The sequence below is a fragment of the Pogona vitticeps genome, chromosome 5 (assembly GCF_051106095.1).
Source record: "Pogona vitticeps strain Pit_001003342236 chromosome 5, PviZW2.1, whole genome shotgun sequence".
NCBI lineage: Eukaryota > Metazoa > Chordata > Lepidosauria > Squamata > Agamidae > Pogona > Pogona vitticeps.
In genome coordinates this window covers 91,604,175-91,624,030 of record NC_135787.1, presented here as the reverse complement: position 1 = coordinate 91,624,030, position 19,856 = coordinate 91,604,175, and the positions used below count along the sequence as shown (strand labels likewise).

General features: G+C 40.9%; 1 protein-coding gene across 2 annotated transcripts in view; it reads left to right on the top strand.

Annotated features, from left to right (window-relative positions):
- Nucleotides 1-514: 514 nt before the first annotated feature.
- The window catches only part of RAB28 (RAB28, member RAS oncogene family), a 224,011-nt gene continuing 204,669 nt past the window's right edge, over nucleotides 515-19,856 (top strand). For both annotated transcript variants that reach the window (XM_020810571.3, XM_073001048.2), the window contains exon 1: nucleotides 515-5,042. In XM_020810571.3, the coding sequence (XP_020666230.3) occupies nucleotides 4,965-5,042 (78 nt within the window). In that variant the 5' untranslated portion in view covers nucleotides 515-4,964. The remainder of the gene's footprint in view (nucleotides 5,043-19,856) is intronic.

The window sequence follows — 19,856 nt, the reverse complement described above, 5'->3', positions numbered from 1 at the left end:
TCTAGCTTTTTTACTTTCAACTGTTTATGATACATATCCCTCTTGTTTTGTTAGTTTCAATGTAGTTGTACATATACCCAAGGAACCAAAAAAATTGTTTGGGGCCTCCCCCAGTAAACTCCCTGTTTGCTCTCCTGTTCATGGGCTCTGGTCATGAGCTCCCTGGGTCTGCCTTTAGCTTTATTTGTCAGCTGTGCTCTGCCCGGAGTCAGGAATCAAAAGGCCCTCCCAGAACTCACAGCTGTTACTTCAGCAGTAGACTTCAGCAGTAATCAGGACACTCCCCTTTCTCTTAGACCAATCACATGGCTCTTCCTGTTAAGGACACACCCTTTCCTGTTCTACTGAACAAACAGCTCTTTAAAGTATGTGGCGCTTCTGTCTGGGCAATTCCTAGGGGTTACTTCAGGCCCTTTCTTGTTGTTACTCTAGAGTAAAATCCACTTACCTCTCTGTTTTTGTCTCCTTGGTCTCCTTCCTGTCTCTCCCGTGGCAAACTCCCTGATTGCTCTCCTGTTTGTGAGCTCTGGTTGCGAGCTCCCTGGGTCTGCCTTTAGCTTTATTTGTCAGATGTACTCTGCCCAGAGTCAGGAATCAAAAGGATGATACAATCTTGATGTCAACTTTGTGTCTGAGTTTATGGAGAATTTTGAAAGCCCTAGCCTCGTATAGCTCCAAAGAACAACTATTGATTAATTATGAGAAGATAAAAGATTATGATTATTAGCAGAAGATGAAACAAATACAGATGACTTTAAATGGGAACATCATAGAGCAAGTATCCTGTTACAATTGAGGTATGATATTTCATTCCTCAGGGTCATGGTCCTCCCATTTGAACCATGTAACATCAAGTGCACAGTACTGAGGTTCTTCTACACTAAGGGTAGACGGTATGTACCATCAGTGATTCAAATCTTCAAAGCTAAAATTATAGCCCAAATTCTTTATGGGGCTCAACTGTTCACATATTCTAATTTGAAGCCATTGGAAATAGTACAGACAATGATTCTGAGAGGGATCTGTGGCGATTTCCTCTGAAGCCCCTATCCCCCCAGGCCTTCACAAGGTTCTCGCTCTTCTTCCTACCTCGCTGCCATCAGGTATTACTGCCTTAATACCATTTAATCATGGAGACATGTGTGCTTTTAAAACTTAAGTCATTTATTAGATTAGGGAAGTTAATATATGATTAATATTCAAGAGAAAAATCACAGGCTGCTAATCACTTATATTTGAATCAAACTGCTATAACTTTAAACCTCTTTTAACTCTCTATTCCATTCAGCGTTCTTACAGATCTCTAACTCACTCTTAGTTCACTTTTAAGTTTCACACTGTCTCTCTCTACCAGAAACTCTCTCAGCCTACAGCCACCAGTCTTTATATCCATCTCCCTCCCCCCTTGGCTCTGCCTTCCGTCCTCTCATTGGCTCCTTCTCCACTGTTCTGCGGTGACAGACAGGTCAGGTCAGGGCTGTTCGCTACAGGATCTTTGTGCCATCTCTATGTATCTTGAATGTTACACTGTGATTGGAGGCAGGGTTAGTTTCCATCACAGCATGTGCTCTGGCCCACATGTATTATTACCGGTTGAAACTTATTTTTGCTTCAACAGGTTTGGCACCCTTGATATTAGCAAACATCTTCCAATCAACTTGGAAGAGGAATCTATCTGCTGAATTACTGAGGCTGTGCTTCTCCCAGGTGTCCTCTTAGCGATGGGCCATGCTAATGCCAAGACAGCCATCAAAAAGAGTCTCTGGGATGTCGAGTTCCAAGAACATTTAGTGGTGCTGGACAAAGGTCATCTTGGTTAAATGTACTTCCATCTAGACTACTAGAAAGTAAATATCAGGGTTTGCCAGTCACTAATCATGCATGCCTTTGCAATGAGGCGGAAATTGAAAGTGCTGATCATGTCCTCTTAAAGTACACTTTCTATCAAGATATTTGGAGTGATGTCCTCCAGCCTATATTGCAACAATTTCAAGAGAGGTCCAGAGAATTTTATGTTGTACTTTTACTCTCGGATAAGAAATCTAATATAACTAAAGCAGTGGCAATGTTTTTTGTGGCAGTGTTGCTGTTCCCTCCCTGCATTTTATCAGAAGTCATTTCAAGTCTTTGCTATTTTTTTGCCAGTAAGATAGTGTTATTTGCATATCTTAAATAACTGACCTTTCTTTCATCAATTTTCACTCCTCCATCTGAATCTAGTTAGTTTGAGAGGTGTGGTTTGCTGTCAATGAAGATGGCGACATAGAAGATTAGATCCACTCTAAACCTGAAAAAAATAAGAGTAATTAAGCCTGAAAAGTTGTAAACAGAAAAGGAAAATACTTAGACCTGCATATTTATGGGGAACCAAAGAAGATACTAAAACTAAATATGTTGGAAATCAATGCAAACTAGGAGGATCAAAGAAATTCAACTGGGTCATCGGAAGAGTTGGAGAATGAATAGGAGGCATCTGGAAAGAAAAAGGGAAAGGGGCAGAAAGAAAGAATGAAGGGGCAGAAAGAAACTAATGAAGCTAATTATGAGATGAAGCTGCTTATAAACCAATTAAGAAAAGATTTACAAAATGATAATGAAGTGTCTAATCATACCCCTAAAACAAAACCCTCTCGGAGGTTAAATCAAGCATCAAATCAAAGTAGAACAAATTGCTGGTGCTGCTTTTCAGGTGGCATAAAGTCTACAATCCGTAATGTCTTGTATATCCACAAGAGAACAGGAAGCAAAACTAACCAAGAAAAAGTTATCCAGTGTTGGATAACTTTAATATAATTTCATACAATATGAATACTCTAGACTCACCAGCTAAATGCTATAGAATTATGAAAAACTATTCACAGTCTGGGAGCAAATGTGGCATTACTACAGGAAACGCATCAGAAAAAACAAGGATTTATTTATTTATTTATTTGATTTATATCCCACCCATCTGGTCTGGTCGACCACTCTGGGCGGCTTCCAATAAAAGTATTTATAGTAAAACATAATAGTATTACAATCAATCGAAGTACATACAGTAATAGAACAAATAAGGAATGAGAAAGAGTTAAATATTATCAGGATATTATCAAACATACATTTTTAGGAGATCAATATACTGTAAATGGAACAAATAAATCAAGAATAGCCATAATTTTTATGAAGAAATCTAAATTTGAGGGATCCTGAGCATAGATATTGTGATGTGTCCCTTGCGTGCCCCAAATTATTTCACTAGCCTAAGGCCTGCCACACATTTTCTCCTTTATGTAGTCACCAGTTGATCTCTGTCAACACCCTTTAATTAGAAAGATTGAGGTCCAAGCTGAGTATAAAGTTGAACTAAACAGGTTTATTGGTTGCACTTCGCTTAAACTGATTCTTCACAGACTTTAAAGTATTCATTAGATTAATAACTCTTAACTCTCTTAACTTTCTATTAGTTCCACACTCTTAACTGCCTTCCTTAACTCCTCACTATAGGACACTCTCTAACTCCCACAGACTAACTTCTACTTCAGACTCCCATCTCTTATTCAAACTGGCTAAAGTAAACAACTCACTCCCAAAACTCCCAACAGCTTCCACTGGAACATGGAAATAATCTCCTACATGTGACAAGGCAAGGTTGAGGGAGTGAGTAAAAGAGCCAGAAGTAGTATGGGCCCAGTCCTGCAAGGCAGTGGGAATCCAAACCAAGCTCCCCCAGTAAGGCTGGCAAGTATTGTTGGGCACAGGACTTACTGCAACATCACATTCTGCCTTTAGTAGGTGTGGCTTTGCAGGTTTAGGAGAATGTCGATGTATCTAGCACTACCGAATACCTTGTTTCCCCCAAAATAAGACAGAGTCTTATACTAATTTTTGCTCCAAAAATACATTAGGGCTTATTTTCAGGGGATGTTTTATTTTTTTCGTGTACAACAATCTACATTTATTCAAATACCATCATGCCATCTTCTGGTTGCTGCACAATGAATCCCTGGTGGAGGGTGGGGTTTCACTTAACTGGGACTTATTTTTGGGATAGGGCTTATATTAGGAGCATCCTGAAAAATCATACTAGGGCTTATTTTCAGGGTAGGTCTTATTTTTGGGGAAACAGGATAGTTCAGTCCTGCCTCTGAATTCAAAGAAAGCACAATTTCTCTGCTCTAGCTCTCTTTCCTGAATCTGTTGGGAGCAATTAGTCTGTTTTAGGCGTGTTGCTGAGACAGCCTGTCAGTTTGGTGTTATTTGCTCACTCTAAGTAAACAAAACATTTTTATTCTTTGTCACTGTTACTTATTGAGACCATAAGTGCAAGTTGATGAGAAAAAGGAGTCGACTACTCTGTGGGGAACCTGAAGCTATTTCTGTTCTGTGAATCCCTGGACTTCTGCAGTAAACTAACAAGTACTGTATTATGTAATACAAGTTTTTGGATACTGCAGTTTCTTTTACTTGTCCTTTTCTGAAACATAAGTCCTTTACATTCAAAGCAACGCTCGCATCGCTTTTTCCTCCTAAGCCCCGCTCATACTGTGAATAGGAGAACATTCCTTCCTTCTTTCCCGCCACCTTTCACCCTCCATAGGCCTTAGTTACCGTGCTGCCTTTATGAAACCAGGCCACTGCGACTCTTCATTCCAGGCCTTCGGACTAAACCATTAGTTTAGAGAGAAGGGGGAATACACACTGTAGCAGAGGACAAGGAGCAATGATTTTTGTTTTTTGCTTTTCCGCAGAGCTTTTTTTTATTTTTAAGCTATCGAATTCTCTATCTTCTGCAGGAAGTGGCTCGTTTTTATGGCGCTGTTTAGCCGCCCTCCCTGGTTCCTCTCCCCTTTCCTTTTGTGTGTGATAGTTTAGTCTAATATTGATCTTAGCGAAATCAACGGGGGGAGGGCGGGAAGATGGCGGTGTCGTTTTAGGTGTTGATTGAATGATCGCGGGGGTTTTCCTCTTCGTCAGTTAGCGGCGCTATGTCGGACTCCGAGGAGGAGGAATGCTCTGACCGGCAGCTAAAGTTCGTGGTGTTGGGCGATGGCACCTCCGGCAAGGTCAGTCAGTTACCCACGGAGCAAGTGAGCATGAGGTTCACCGCGTTAATTTCAGCTTCTCTGCCATCAAATTGATATGAATTTGAGAGCCACAGTCTTCGATGTCGCCCCGGAAAATATGTAGTGCGAATCCCACACTTTCAGGGATATTTGAGGTTGGGCTAGTTATCTCCACTCGTCTCCCAATATAGAGTTACGCCTTTTTAGGGAAATGTCAAAATTATAAGAAGACGAGCTTATGTGAACTGCTTAGAACAACTTAAAAACACTTACGAACGCATAGAAGGTAGTGAAGAGGTATTGTAGTACGCCGAAGCATTACTGTATGACCCTACGTTCTCGAGGACAAGAATAATGCTATAGTGGGATCACAAACGGGGTAAGGGCTGTAATGGGCAGCTGTTCTTTACAGATGTTTATTCAGGATGAACTCGTATGTTTGCAAAAAAGCTAGTTAGATCCTTGATACCTACTTCCTTTCCCCCCCAGAGACTCCTTTGCAACTAGACTGGGCAGTTCTAGGAAGCTGTGTCTTGCTGCAGCAGAACTCTCACATAAGGTGTGGGAAGACTATGTTCTCCATGAACTTGTCTCAATTCCCACTGAATTCATTGAGATTAAAGTTTCTAATTTCAAATACAGAATTGGGTTGTATACAATAAGCATAGGTCTGAGGTCTCTGGTTGTTGACTTTTGAGTAGATATCTATTACTCTGGAGTTCAAACTCTGTTTTTCAGTACTGTATTGAAAACAATAACAATGAATATATTTGTATATTAAAACCAGTTCAATTCATAAAAGTGTAGAAGGGAAGACTAAACATAATAAATTCAGGACTTTTAATAATGCATAAAGGAGAAAGCAAATAAGATGGTAGCAAATAGGAAATAAAATGGTATATTTACAGAGATACAGAAACTCAGTTGAAATATGTCTTTGGAAAAAGGGAACATAAAGTGGGTGCAAAAGAATCCTTCACTCCCATGGAGAAACATTCCCTTCTGCTTGCAATCTGAAGTATAGTGCCAACATAAGATTACCATCTGTGCACACATTTACACTGAAATAGCACACCTTCTAAAATGACAGTGTTTTTGGTATTTTTTTAGCACTTTCCCTTTAAGTATGCTAGTTTAGGAGTAACTATTCCTTCGTTCGTTTAGTCATTTAGTCGTGCCTGACTCTTCGTGACCCCATGGACCAGAGCACGCCAAGCCCTTCTATCTTCCACTGCCTCCCGGAGTTGTGTCAGATTCATGTTGGTTTCTTCGATGACACTGTCCAACCATCTCATCCTCGGTCGTCCCCTTCTCCTCTTGCCTTCACATTTTCCCAACATCAAGGTCTTTTCCAGGGAGTCCTCTCTTCTCATGAGATGGCCAAAGTATTGGAGCCTCAGCTTCAACATCTGTCCTTCCAGTGAGCACTCGGGGTTGATTTCCTTTAGAATTGATAGGTTTGTTCTCCTTGCAGTCCAGGGGACTCTCAAGAGTCTCCTCCAGCACCACAATTCAAAGGCATCAATTCTACGGCGGTCAGCTTTCTTTATGGTCCAGCTCTCACTTGCATACATCACTACAGGAAAAACCATAGCTTTGACGATTCGGACTTTTGTTGGCAAGGTGATATCTCTGCTTTTTAAGATGCTGTCAAGGTTTTTCATCGCTTTCCTCCTAAGAAGCAGGCGTCTTTCAATTTCGTGGCTGCTGTCTCCATCTGCAGTGATTATGGAGCCCAAGAAAGTAAAATCTGTCACTGCCTCCATATCTTCCCCTTCTATTTCCCAGGAGGTGATGGGGCCAGTGGCCATGATCTTAGTTTTTTTGATGTTGAGTTTCAGACCGTTTTTTGCACTCTCCTCTTTCACCCTCATTACAAGGTTCTTTAGTTCGTCCTCACTTTCTGCCATCAAAGTGGTATCATCTGCATATCGGAGGTTGTTGATATTTCTTCCGGCGATCTTAATTCCAGCTTGGGATTCCTCCACTCCGGCCTTCCGCATGATGTATTCTGCATATAAATTGAATAAGCAGGGGAACAATATACAGCCTTGTCGTACTCCTTTCCCAGTTTTGAACCAATCAGTTGTTCCATATCCAGTTCTAACTGTTGCTTCCTGTCCCACATATAGGTTTCTCAGGAGATGGATAAGGTGGTCAGGCACTCCCATTTCTTTAAGGACTTGCCATAGTTTGCTGTGGTCCACACAGTCAAAGGCTTTTGCATAATCAATGAAGCAGAAGTAGATGTTTTTCTGGAACTCTCTGGCTTTCTCCATAATCCAGCGCATATTAGCAATTTGGTCTCGAGTTCCTCTGCCCCTTCGGAATCCTGCTTGTACTTCTGGAAGTTCTCGGTTCACATATTGCTGAAGCCTACCTTGTAGGATTTTGAGCATAACCTTGCTAGCGTGTGAAATGAGTGCAATTGTCCGGTAGTTGGAGCATTCTTTGGCACTGCCCTTCTTTGGGATTGGAATGTAGACTGATCTTTTCCAGTCCTCTGGCCACTGTTGAGTTTTCCAGACTTGCTGGCATATTGAAAGTAGCACCTTAACAGCATCATCTTTTAAGATTTTAAATAGTTCCACTGGAATGCCATCACCTCCACTGGCCTTGTTGTTAGCCAGGCTTTCTAAGGCCCACTTGACTTCACTCTCCAGGATGTCTGGCTCAAGGTCAGCAACCACACTATCTGGGTTGTCCGGGATATCCAAATCTTTCTGATATAATTCCTCTGTGTATTCTTGCCACCTCTTCTTGATGTCTTCTGCTTCTGTGAGGTCCCTTCCATTTTTGTCCTTTATCATGTCCATCTTTGCACAGAAGGTTCCTCTGATATCTCCAATTTTCCTGAACAGATCTCTGGTTTTTCCTTTTCTGTTATTTTCCTCTATTTCTTTGCATTGTTCATTTAAGCATGCCCTCTTGTCTCTCCTTGCTATTCTTTGGAAGTCTGCATTCAATTTTCTGTAACTTTCCGTATCTCCTTTGCATTTTGTTTCCCTTCTCCTCTCTGCTATTTGTAAGGCCTCGTTGGAGAGCCACTTTGCTTTCTTGCATTTCCCTTTCTTTGGTATGGTTTTTGTTGCTGTTTCCTGTACAATGTTACGAGCCTCTATCCAAAGTTCTTCAGGCACTCTGTCCACCAAATCTAGTTCCTTAAATCTGTTCTTCACTTCCACTGTGTATTCATAAGGGATTTGGTTTAGATTATACCTGAGTAGCTCAGTGGTTTTTCCTACTCTCTTCAGTTTAAGCCTGAATTTTGCTATGAGAAGCTGATGATCAGAGCCACAATCAGCTCCAGGTCTTGTTTTTGCTGACTGTATAGAGCTTCTCCATCTTTGGCTGCAGAGAATATAATCAATCTGATTTCGATGTTACCCATCTGGTGATTTCCATGTGTCTTGTGTTGTTGGAAAAGAGTGTTTGTGATGACCAGCTTGTTCTCTTGACAAAACTCTATTAGCCTTTGCCCTGCTTCATTCTGAACTCCAAGGCCAAACTTTCCCATTGTTCCTTTTATCTCTTGACTCCCTACTTTAGCATTCCAATCCCCTAGAATGAGAAGAGCATGTTTCTTTGGTGTCAGTTTTACAAGTTGTTGTAAGTTGGTCAATTTCAGTCTCCTCAGCAGTGGTGGTTGGTGCATAAACCTGGATTGTTGTGATGTTGAAAGGTCTGCCTTGGATTCGTATTGACATCATTCTATCATTTTTGAGATTGTATCCCATTACAGCTTTTCCCACTCTTTTGTTGACTATGAGGGCTACTCCATTCCTTCTACGGGATTCTTGCCCACAATAGTAGACATGATAGTCATCTGCGTTGAATTCACCCATTCCTGTCCATTTTAGTTCACTGATGCCCAGGATGTCAATGTTTATTCTTGCCATCTCCTGTTTGACCACCTCCAGCTTACCAAGGTTCATAGCTTACATTCCAGGTTCCTATGCAGTATTTTTCTTTGTAGCATTGGACTTTCCTTTCACTTCCAGGCACGTCCACAGCTGAGCGTCCTTTCGGCTTTGGCCCAACCACTTCATTAGCTCTGGAGCTACTTGTACTTGTCCTCCGCTCTTCCTCAGTAGCATGTTGGACGCCTTCTGACCTGAGGGTCCCATCTTCCAGCGTCATATCTTTTAGCCTTTTGTTTCTGGTCATGGGGCTTTCTTGGCAAAGATACTGGAGTGGAATTGCCGGTTCCTACCCCAGGTGGATTGCGTTTAGTCGGAACTCTCCACTATGACCTGTCCGTCTTGGGTGGCCCTGCACGGCATAGCCCATAGCTTCTCTGAGTTGCTCAAGCCCCTTCGCCACGACAAGGCAGCAATCCATGAAGTGGATCCCTAGTGTAGGGATATTCAACTTTGTATGCCTTTTTCTCTTTTGCCTTGGGAAAACAATTGGGTGGGGTAGGGAGAGCCTTAAAAAGCCAAAAATCACTGCCAAATTGATACCAACATTTCCAGTCCTGGCAACATTGATCTGGAGGCCATTTCTCTCCCCCAGTTTGTGGATCCTGAAGGCTTTTCCAAGGCAAAAGGAGCATTAGCGAACCTCAGCCTGAGAGGAGGCATAGGAAGCTTTCAGTGTGTGGGGTAAAGTTGCACAAAAGGATGTTGGCCACTAGTCTGTAAAACCACATTAGAGTGATGTATTAACAGAGTAAGTATTCCAGATCCACAGAATTTTATGACTGCAGAGTAAAGCAGTTTCCTTTATGATCTACCGTAATCCCAAATCTTTTCCAAACAAGGAGGTCTTTGCTGATCCTCAGAAGTTTGCGGGAGAATTTGCTAAGTGCAAAGATAAGGCATTGCTAAAGAGAAAGTGGTAAGAACAAGAGGACACAAAGTACAGGCACAATGCTGCTGATAGTTCTGATAAAGAGTAGATATTTTAAAATTAATCACTGAATGAAAAGTGAGTGCTCGTTGAGTAATTGAATCTAATCTAGCTGGGATTTGCAGTGGGATACTCTCCACTGCAGTATATAGTGAGTACAGGGTTTTTAATTCGGATGCCTTGAGAAAACATAAAAATAAAATAATAATTATTAGAGGGCACCAACACATTTTTGGGTATATCTAGAAGAGAATTTGTGCAATTGCTAGACTGATGTTTATGCATTTCTGTTTTTGAGCAAAATCTAAATTATAATGCTCTCTTGTTGCATGTATTTTTAAAAGCAGAAGCAAGGGATGGGCTGGTCACATATCTAAGAAGTCATTTTTTCATTTTGCACTTGCTGAAGGTGCCCCTTAATTTCATGGAGGGATATTGGCCAGAATCCTACTACTGTAGTGTGTAACTTCCGATGGTTAATTATGGCTAGTAGTATTATGGTAAACTCACAAATATGATCAGAAGCAATGCTAAAGCTGCTCAAAATAAGGCAGAAACTTGGAAGTTTCTTTCATGGGAATATACAATGCACAGGAAAATGGAAATCAAATTATGGCATAGCACCGGTCCTTCTCATACCTGCTGTAGCATAGACAAAAGCATCAGTAATACCAGCTAGACGTCTCTTTAATTTTTTTTATGGGGTGGAGGTAGAGGTCTCCAAATTCCATAATTCTCCATTTTGGGAATTCCATCTGCTGGACCTACACATGACTTGTGTTCACCTGGAGAACAGCCAGGTTGGAAGGCTTCAAGGTCTAGGACAGGCTAAGCTCTGGCCTACCTGATGGTTAGAAAAGGAAGTTGGCCCTGGTGCATATCCATGCTCTTAGGCATGGATATACCAGGTAGAACTCCCAGAATGGAGATGCCTGCATAAATGGCACATGCATAATACAAGGAAGATGTATTAACAGTGACACTACCAAAATGTAGCATTTGGAAGGTCTAGGAAAGGTGCTGAACCTTGAAGAAAGACAACTGTTGAGCTGAAATTATCCAGAAAACATTTTTTTTTAAAAATATTCTGACACGGCCAAAGAGCCTGAAAAACCCACAACATTATTCTGACATTCTTCATTTTACATTCCCCTAAAAATAAAAAGTTCCTTAAGTAGAATTATTTCCACAATTAATCTACTATTTTTTGTGCAGCTACCTATTTCTCCCATTACAGTGCTTGAGTGAGATGGCTTGGAATCTTGTTCCTTGTTTATTTTATTTATTTATTTATTTATTTATTTATTTATTTATTTATTTATTTATTTATTTATTAAATGTATACCCCGCCCCTCTAGACCATGTCTACTCGGGGTGTTCACCCTCGTGCCCCTTGCTTGACCGTCAAGACTCAGAGCACACGAAGGCAAACAATCCCCTCTTTTACACTGCTGCCACCAGGTGATCACTAAATCACCATTACTTCAGGAAGATGAAGAGTCAGGTCCAGACTTCAAAGTCTCTTAAATATAACTTTTGTTTATTGATTACAGAAATAGATAGTGATTCATGAATATCTTCTTTAGGTAAATTTATTATTAACGACAATCTTCTATCCACTCCTAACTCTAATCACTCCACAGATTTCCCCAAACTTCACAATTTATCTCCTTCTCCACTCTTTCACTCTATTCATACTCCCTCTGACTGACCCTCTTATCATATCTCTCTCAGCTCCGCCTGTCAGCAACATGAATGCATGAACAATTAACAGAACATGAACTAATTTATCATAGCAGGGTTCCCCAAACAGTTTATATGTGCAGGTATAACCAAATTGCAAATATCATTTTTCAACAGCTGGCTAAATTTTTTGGATTTACTTACCTTACACTTGTATTGTTATGGAACTCAGTGTTTTGTTGTTTACATGTTATCAGGTTGCTTCCAATTTAATGGCGATTCTTGGAGTGACCTTCCTAGTCTTGTCACCATTTAAAAGGGTAAATCTGGGTAGCTATCAACCAATAAGCTAGGTAAGCTAGTACCAGGAAAAGTTCTAGAACTGATGATGAAGCAGCCAGTTTCTGAGCACTTTAAAAATAAATATTATAATTTCTAAGTCCCAGTATGGTTTTCTCAAAAGCAAGTCACGACAGAGTAATCTTATGTGTCTTTTTGATAGAATCACAAGTTTGGTAGATGATCAGAGTACTGTAGAGCTAGTGTCTCTTGGTTTCTGCAAAGCTTTTGATTAGATTCCTTATGATATTTTACCAGCCATATTGGTAAAAAGCTGGCTAGGTGATGTTGCTGATCAGTGGATCTGTAGCTGGGCAATACTCAAATAATGTTCACCAGAGATTTCAAGTTACCATGAAGAGAAGTGACAAGTGGAATGCCTAAGGGTTCTATCCTGGGCCCAGTATTGTTCAACAGCTATATAAATGGTTTGGATGAGGACATGGAAGAGATGCTCATAAAACTTGCAGGTTTTATCGAAATGGGAGAGGCAGCTTATTCTTTAGAAGACAAAATCAGCCTTCAAGAAGATTGGAGAACTGGGCTAGAAAAAACAATGAGTTTCCGTAAGGAAAAATGTAAAGTTTAAATTGAGGCGGGAAAAGCCCAATGTAGAAATATGAATTGGCAGCTGGCTTTGCACTTACTGTACTGTACATGTGCTAAACATGAACCAACAGTGTGATGTAATGGAGGGAGAGAGCAAATGCAATATCTGACTGCATTAATAAAAGTATACTGTACTGTCCTAAGGAAAGTAATAGTATGAATACTCTGCTTTGATCAAACCTTCCCTGGAATAATATGCCCAGTTTTGGACACAACCGTTTAAGAAGGATTGACAAGCTGATGCATATTCAGAGAAGAGTAAGATGGTAAAAGGCTTAGGAATGAAGTCCTGTGCCAAATGCTTGAGGCAGCTCAGCATATTTAGCTTGATGAGAAGAGATATAATAAGAATAAAATATCTTTAGAACTGGGATGTATGGCCTGATAAACTGGTACACAGACAGCAGCCTAGTAATTGCCTGGATGATAATGTTAATAAGCAGCAATCAAATTTATAGCTTAAATTAGGCTGTTTTCAGGTAAAATAAAGAAATTAATATGTGGAATCTGACCAGGTTATTTGTGCTGGGTAGTATCAGAAAATAATGATGAAGAAAGATTTAAATGATATTTGTAGATCTTATGAAGAATTCAGATAACTAATTTATCATAGCAGGGTTCCCCAAACTAGCATCAACAGTTTATATGTGCAGGTATAACCAAATTGCAAATATCATTTTTCAACAGCTGGCTAAATTTTTTGGATTTACTTACCTTTTTTCATATTATGAATTATAGCCACCTGCAGTTTTAGAAAATGAAACTGCAATACTGTACTGGGACAAGCAAGTTATCAGAGATAGAAAATTTTATTTTAATAAACCAGGTATTATAATTTTGAATAAATAATAATACATTCCTTATAGAATGTCAAGTTTCATCAACAGGCAGCCTCAAAAGTAGAGAAAGTGCAAGCATTGCAAAATACCAGACATTAAGGCAAGAAATTAAAAGAATATGGAAGCAAAAATAAGTCATCCTCTTCCCTTACTAATCTCAGCTACTAGAGTCGGTCCAAAATCTTTGGTTACTAATTAAAAAAAAATCACCAGGTGCTGATTTGCTTCTTCAAAGTCAAAAGTCAGTGATTTTGAAGACATATCTCATTTGCAGATATTTAGGATTCCTAGTCTTTAGGCCTGACAGCTCAGAAATAAGAAGTACAAGATGATGATGAAAACATGCAGGGTGGGTTTGATTTAAATCATTTAAATTTAAAAATCAGGTTTTATGATTATTTAAATAAAATGATATTTTATTATTTAAATTGTTATTTAAATTGTCATTTAAATCAATTTGATTTTTAAAGAAAATAACTGGTTTTCATCTGCCCAGGTCACATTCCATTAATTTATTTTTGACTTTTGGAGATGTTTTCCATGGTTTTCTATCAGAAGTGGCTTATTGTTCCCTTTTACTTGGAGCACCCTGGCACCCTGTCTTATTTTCGGGGAAGTATGGCAGAAATGGGAAGGTTAATTCGAAGAGCATAGTTGTGAGAGCAGATGATATGGGAGTTTTCAGTTGCAGCCAGTGATTATCAGGCTAGCACAGGATAAAGTGGGCTAAATCTCAGTTCCTATAGTTGGGCCTAAGGGAAGTTGTAGTTCTTAAATATTAGAGAAGAGTGAAAATTGCATTGATGAGGGGTTCTGAGCTTCTAAGAAAGAGAACAAGGATTATGAGGATAATTATGAGGAACAAGGATTCTGTCAATGATAGAAAATGCACAGTGGCTAATCCTCGTGGTTTTAAGGGAAAGGGACAATTGGAAGACTGACTTTTCTGAACACTTACTTTGGTATATCAGATCTTGCTCATGCTCTTATCTCTGAGACTTTAAGAGTCCAGATGGCTGTCACAAAGACTCCACTGTACATTGTTGTCTTGGTAAATTACATTAATGAGTCCAAGGAAGGCAAATATGAGGTATGGCAGAAGGAAGGAGAAAACATAAACCATGTCCAAATGGAGTTTGATTGCAGTCCTTTCTACTGGTCACTAGAGAAAAGGTTCTTGAAATGACTGGTATAAAGGTAGTACTTCTTCCCATTTAAATCAGGAGTAAGCAATGTAAGCAATATATCTCCAGATATTGTGGGACTTTAGTTACCTATGTTCTGTAGCACCAACCATGTCATATAAGATTGATGGAAGAGGCAGTCAAATAGCATCTTGAGGGCTTTGCCCATCTCTGGCCAGCATAAATAGAAAAGAGAGTATGGAATAGAAATCTGTAGTTGGAAAAGGACCTTCAGAAAATAGATGAGAATTTTCAAAGATACCTTTTCTTTTATCTGATTAGAGCATTCCTAAAGAGAAGCATAAAAACTTTGGTGGTATCTGGGGAAAGGAGAAACTTCTACAATACAGAGTTCTACATCTTGGACGCCATCTTGCTGCAGCCCAGGACCCAGAGCACCTACACCATTGGTGCAAGTGTCCACCAAGAGGCCTGGAAAGCAAGAGGAGACACACAATTTCCAGGATTGTGGGACCCAAATGGAGACTCATTGAGGTGGTGGTGGAGACCTTATGGGTTGTGGATTATCTCATTCTCAGTTTCAGTAAACGCTACTGTGTTTTAATCTCCTCATCTCAAATCTGTGGAATAAGGAGTGGAGGAAGGATGCAACACCGAATATGCAAGGGTTGCCAGGGCCAAGACAGAGTAATCTAGAAAAGACCCTAGGCTCTGAAATGTAAAGTGAATTTCAATTCAGGGTAAAACTAGGCATGTGCTCTCAGTTTAGCAAACAATTTCAGTGTTTTTAGCAAAATGATAGCTGGAATGCTAGGACTTTGGCAAATGCACGAACAGTGAGCTCTAGACTTTTTATAGTCTTTTCTAAAGGGAAGAGACATGGTGACACAGAAACAGCTTTTTTATAAGTACAGATCATTGTGCAGGACAAACAGTACGCAGTTGGCTGAGCCAAGTGAGAATCAACATCAATAAGGTATTGTCCTGTACCTGTGGGACAAGGGTATTTGCAACGTAAAGGATTGTTGTTGTAGTCGTTAAGTCATGTCCAACTCTTCGTGACCCCATGGACCAGAGCACGCCAGGCCCTCCTATCTTTCACTGCCTCCCGGAGTTTGGTCAAATTCATGTTGGTAACTTCGATGACACTGTCCATCCATCTCATCTTCTATCGCCCCCTTCTCCTCTTGCCTGTGGGGGCAGGAGGCAGAGGGCAAAAGGGATGGGAGACAGGGGGCAGTGGTGGGGGCTTGAAGCCTGGGAAGCCGAAAGCCGGCAGTGGACGCAGAGCAGCTTTCGGCTTCCCAGGCTTCAAAACCCCCTCCGCTGCCCATGGGGATAGGAGGCATAGGGCAGCAGGGTCGGCTTTGAATTTCCCACCCTTCCCCCTGCCTTTTGTAGGTCGAAGCTCCGGCCGCATCGAATGAATATTTTGCGGCCGGAGCTTTTTGTATCTCAAAATTTTCGTAAGTAGGGACCTTCGTAAATCGAGGGTCCACTGTAGTTCCTTAAATCTGTTCTTCACTTCCACTGTATATTCATATGTGATTTGGTTTAGATTATTCCTGGCTAGCCCAGTGTTTTTTCCTACTTTCTTCAATTTAAGCTGGAGTTTTGCTATAAGAAGCTAATGATCAGAGCCACAGTCAGCTCCAGGTCTTGTTTTTGCCGACTGTATAGAGCTTCTCCGTCTCTGGCTGCAGAGAACATAATCAATCTGATTTTGGTATTGCCCATCTGGTAATGTCCACATGCAGAGTTGCCTCTTGTGTTGTTGGAAAAGAGTGTTTGTGATGACCAGCTTGTTCTCTTGACAAAATTCTATTAGTCTTTGCCCTGCTTTGTTTTGAATTCCAAGGCCAAAACTTACCTTTTCTTCCTTTTATCTCTTGACTCCCTACTTTAGCATTCCAATCCCCTTTAATGACAAGAACATCTTTCTTTTGTGTCAGTTCTAGCTGGTGTTGTAAGTGTAGAATTGGTCAATTTCAGCCTCTTCAGCATTGGTGGTTGGTACATAAACCTGGATTACTGTGATGTTGAAAAGCGTCCCTTGGATTCATATTAAAATCATTCTATCATTTTTGAGATTGTATCCCAGTACAGCTTTTCCCACTCTTTTGTTGACTGAGAGGGCTACTCCATTTCTTCTAAGGGATTCTTCCCCACAATCGTAGTTATGGTAATTGTCTGAATTGAATCCACCCATTCCTGTCCATTTTAGTTCACTGACGCCCAGGATGTCAATGTTTATTCTTGTCATTTCCTGTTTGATCACATCCAGCTTGCCAAGGTTCATAGATCTTACATTCCACGGTCCTATGCAGTTTGTTTATTTGCAGCATTGGACTTTCCAATCACTTCCATGCACGTCCGCAGCTGAGCGTCCTTTCGGATTTGGCCCAACCACTTCATTAGCTTTGGAGCTACTTGTACTTGTCCTCCGCTCTTCCTCAGTATCATGTTGGACGCCTTCAAACCTGAGGGGCTCATCTTCCAGCGTCATATGTTTTAGCCTTTTGTTTCTGTCCATGGAGTTTTCTTGGCAAAGATACTGGAGTGGCTTGCCATTTCCTGCTCCAGGCGGATTGCGTTTAGTCGGAACTCTCCACTATGACCTTTCCTTCTTGGGTATCCCCGTACGGCATAGCCCATAGCTTCTCTGAATTACTCAAGCCCCTTAAGTATTGTAGCCTCAGCTTCAGGATCTGTCCTTCCAGTGAGCACTCAGGCTTGGTTTCCTTTAGAATGGATAGGTTTGTTCTCCTTGCAGTCCAGGGGACTCTCAACAGCCTACTCCAACACCAGAAGTAAAAAGCATCAATTCTTCGGCAGTCAGCTTTCTTTATGGTCCAGCTCTCACTTCCGTACATCACTACAGGGAAAACCATAGCTTTGACTATTCGGACTTTTGTTGGCAAGGTGATGTCTCTGTGTTTTAAGATGCTATCGAGGTTTGTCATTGCTTTCCTCCCAAGAAGCAGGCGTCTTTTAATTTTGGGGCTGCTGTCACCATCTGCAGTGATCATGGAGCCCAAGAAAGTGAAATCTGTCATTGTCTCATATCTTCCCTTCTATTTGCCAGGAGGTGATGGGATCAGTGTCCATGATCTTAGTTTTTTTGATGTTGAACTTCAGGCTGTTTTTGGCACTGTCCTCTTTCACCCTCATTACAAGGTTCCCTAATTCCTCCTCACTTTCTGCCATTAGAGTGGTATCATCTGCATATTGGGGGTTGTTGATATTTCTTCCGGCAATCTTAATTTCGGCTTGGGATTCCCCCAGTCCGGCCTTTCGCATGATGTATTCTGCATATAAGATAAATAAGCAGGGGGACAATATACAGTGGTGCGTAATAAAAAAGCCCATAGAAACACATTAAAATGCTCAGCGGAGATCCTCCATAGCGCGGCCACTTTCGCTGCCGGCTAAGCGAGGAATCCGTGCCAGAAAACAGCGGGTGGCCATGTTTTTCCCGCCGGCCATTTTGAAACCACCGATCAGCTGTGCGAAAATGGTCGCTTTGCGATGATAGATCATCGCAAAGCGAAAATACCCCATAGGGAACATCGTAAAGCATTCGCAAAAGCAATCGCAAAAAGTTAGTGGCAAAGCAATTTCATCGCTAAACGGAGCGCTCGCTAAGCGAGGCACCACTGTACAGCTTTTTCGTACTCCTTTCCCAATTTTGAACCAATCAGTGCTTTCATATTCATTTCTAACTGTTGCTTCCTGTCCCACATATAGGTTTCTCAGGAGGTAGATAAGGTGATTAGGCACTCCCATTTCTTTAAGGACTTCCCATAGTTTGCTGTGGTCCACACAGTCAAAGGCTTTTGCATAGTTAATGAAGCAGAAGTAGATGTTTTTCTGGACCTCTCTGGCTTTCTCCATAATCCAGCGCATATTAGCAATTTGGTCCCTAGTTCCTCTGCCCTTTCTAAATCCAGGTTGTACTTCTGGTAGTTCTCGGTCCACATGCTGCTGAAGCCTACCTTGGAGTATTTTGAGCATAACCTTGCTAGCGTAGGAAATGAGTGCAATTGTCCGGTAGTTGGAGCATTCTTTGGCACTGCCCTTATTTGGGATTTGGATGTAGACTGATCTTTTCCAGTCCTCTGGCCACTGTTGAGTTTTCCAAACTTGCTGGTATATTGAATGCAGCACTTTGACAGTGTTATCTTTTAATATTTTTAATAGCTCCACTGGAATGCCATCACCTCCACTGACATTGTTGTTAGACAAGCTTTCTAAGGCCCACTTGACTTCACTCTCCAGGATGTCTGGCTCTTGGTCAGCAACCACATTATCTGGGTTGTCCGTGACATCGAAATCTTTCTGGTATAGTTCCTCTGTGTATCCTTGCCATGTCTTCTTGATGTCTTCTGCTTCTGTGAGGTCCCTTCCATTTTTGTCCTTTATCATGTTCATCTTTGCGCAAAATGTTCGTCTGATATCTCCGATTTTCCTGAACAGATCTCTGGTTTTTCCTTTTCTATTTTTTTCCTCTCTTTGCATTGTTCATTTAAGAAGGCCCTCTTGTCTCTCCTTGCTATTCTTTGGAAGTCTGCATTCAGTTTTCTGTAACTTTCCTTATCTCCCTTGCATTTTGTTTCCCTTCTCTGGTATTTGTAAGACCTCGTTGGACAGCCACTTTGGTTTCTTACATTTTGTTTTCTTTGAGATGGTTTTTGTTGCTGCCTCCTGTACAATGTTGCAATCCTCTTTGCAAGGTTCTTCAGGCACTCTGTCCACCAAATCTAGTTCCTTAAATCTGTTCTTCACTTCCACTGTGTATTCCTAAGGGATTTGGTTTAGATTATACCAGAGTAGCCCAGTGGTTTTTCCTGCTCTCTTCAGTTTAAGCTTAAATTTTGCTATGAGAAGCTGATGATCAGAGCCACAATCAGCTCCAGGTCTTGTTTTTGCTGACTGTATAGAGCTTCTCCATCTTTGGCTGCAGAGAATATAATCAATCTGATTTCGATGTTACCCATCTGGTGATTTCCATGTGTCTTGTGTTGTTGGAAAAGAGTGTTTGTGATGACCAGCTTGTTCTCTTGACAAAACTCTATTAGCCTTTGCCCTGCTTCATTCTGAACTCCAAGGCCAAACTTTCCCATTGTTCCTTTTATCTCTTGACTCCCTACTTTAGCATTCCAATCCCCTAGAATGAGAAGAGCATGTTTCTTTGGTGTCAGTTTTACAAGTTGTTGTAAGTTGGTCAATTTCAGTCTCCTCAGCAGTGGTGGTTGGTGCATAAACCTGGATTGTTGTGATGTTGAAAGGTCTGCCTTGGATTCGTATTGACATCATTCTATCATTTTAGAGATTATATCGCATTACAG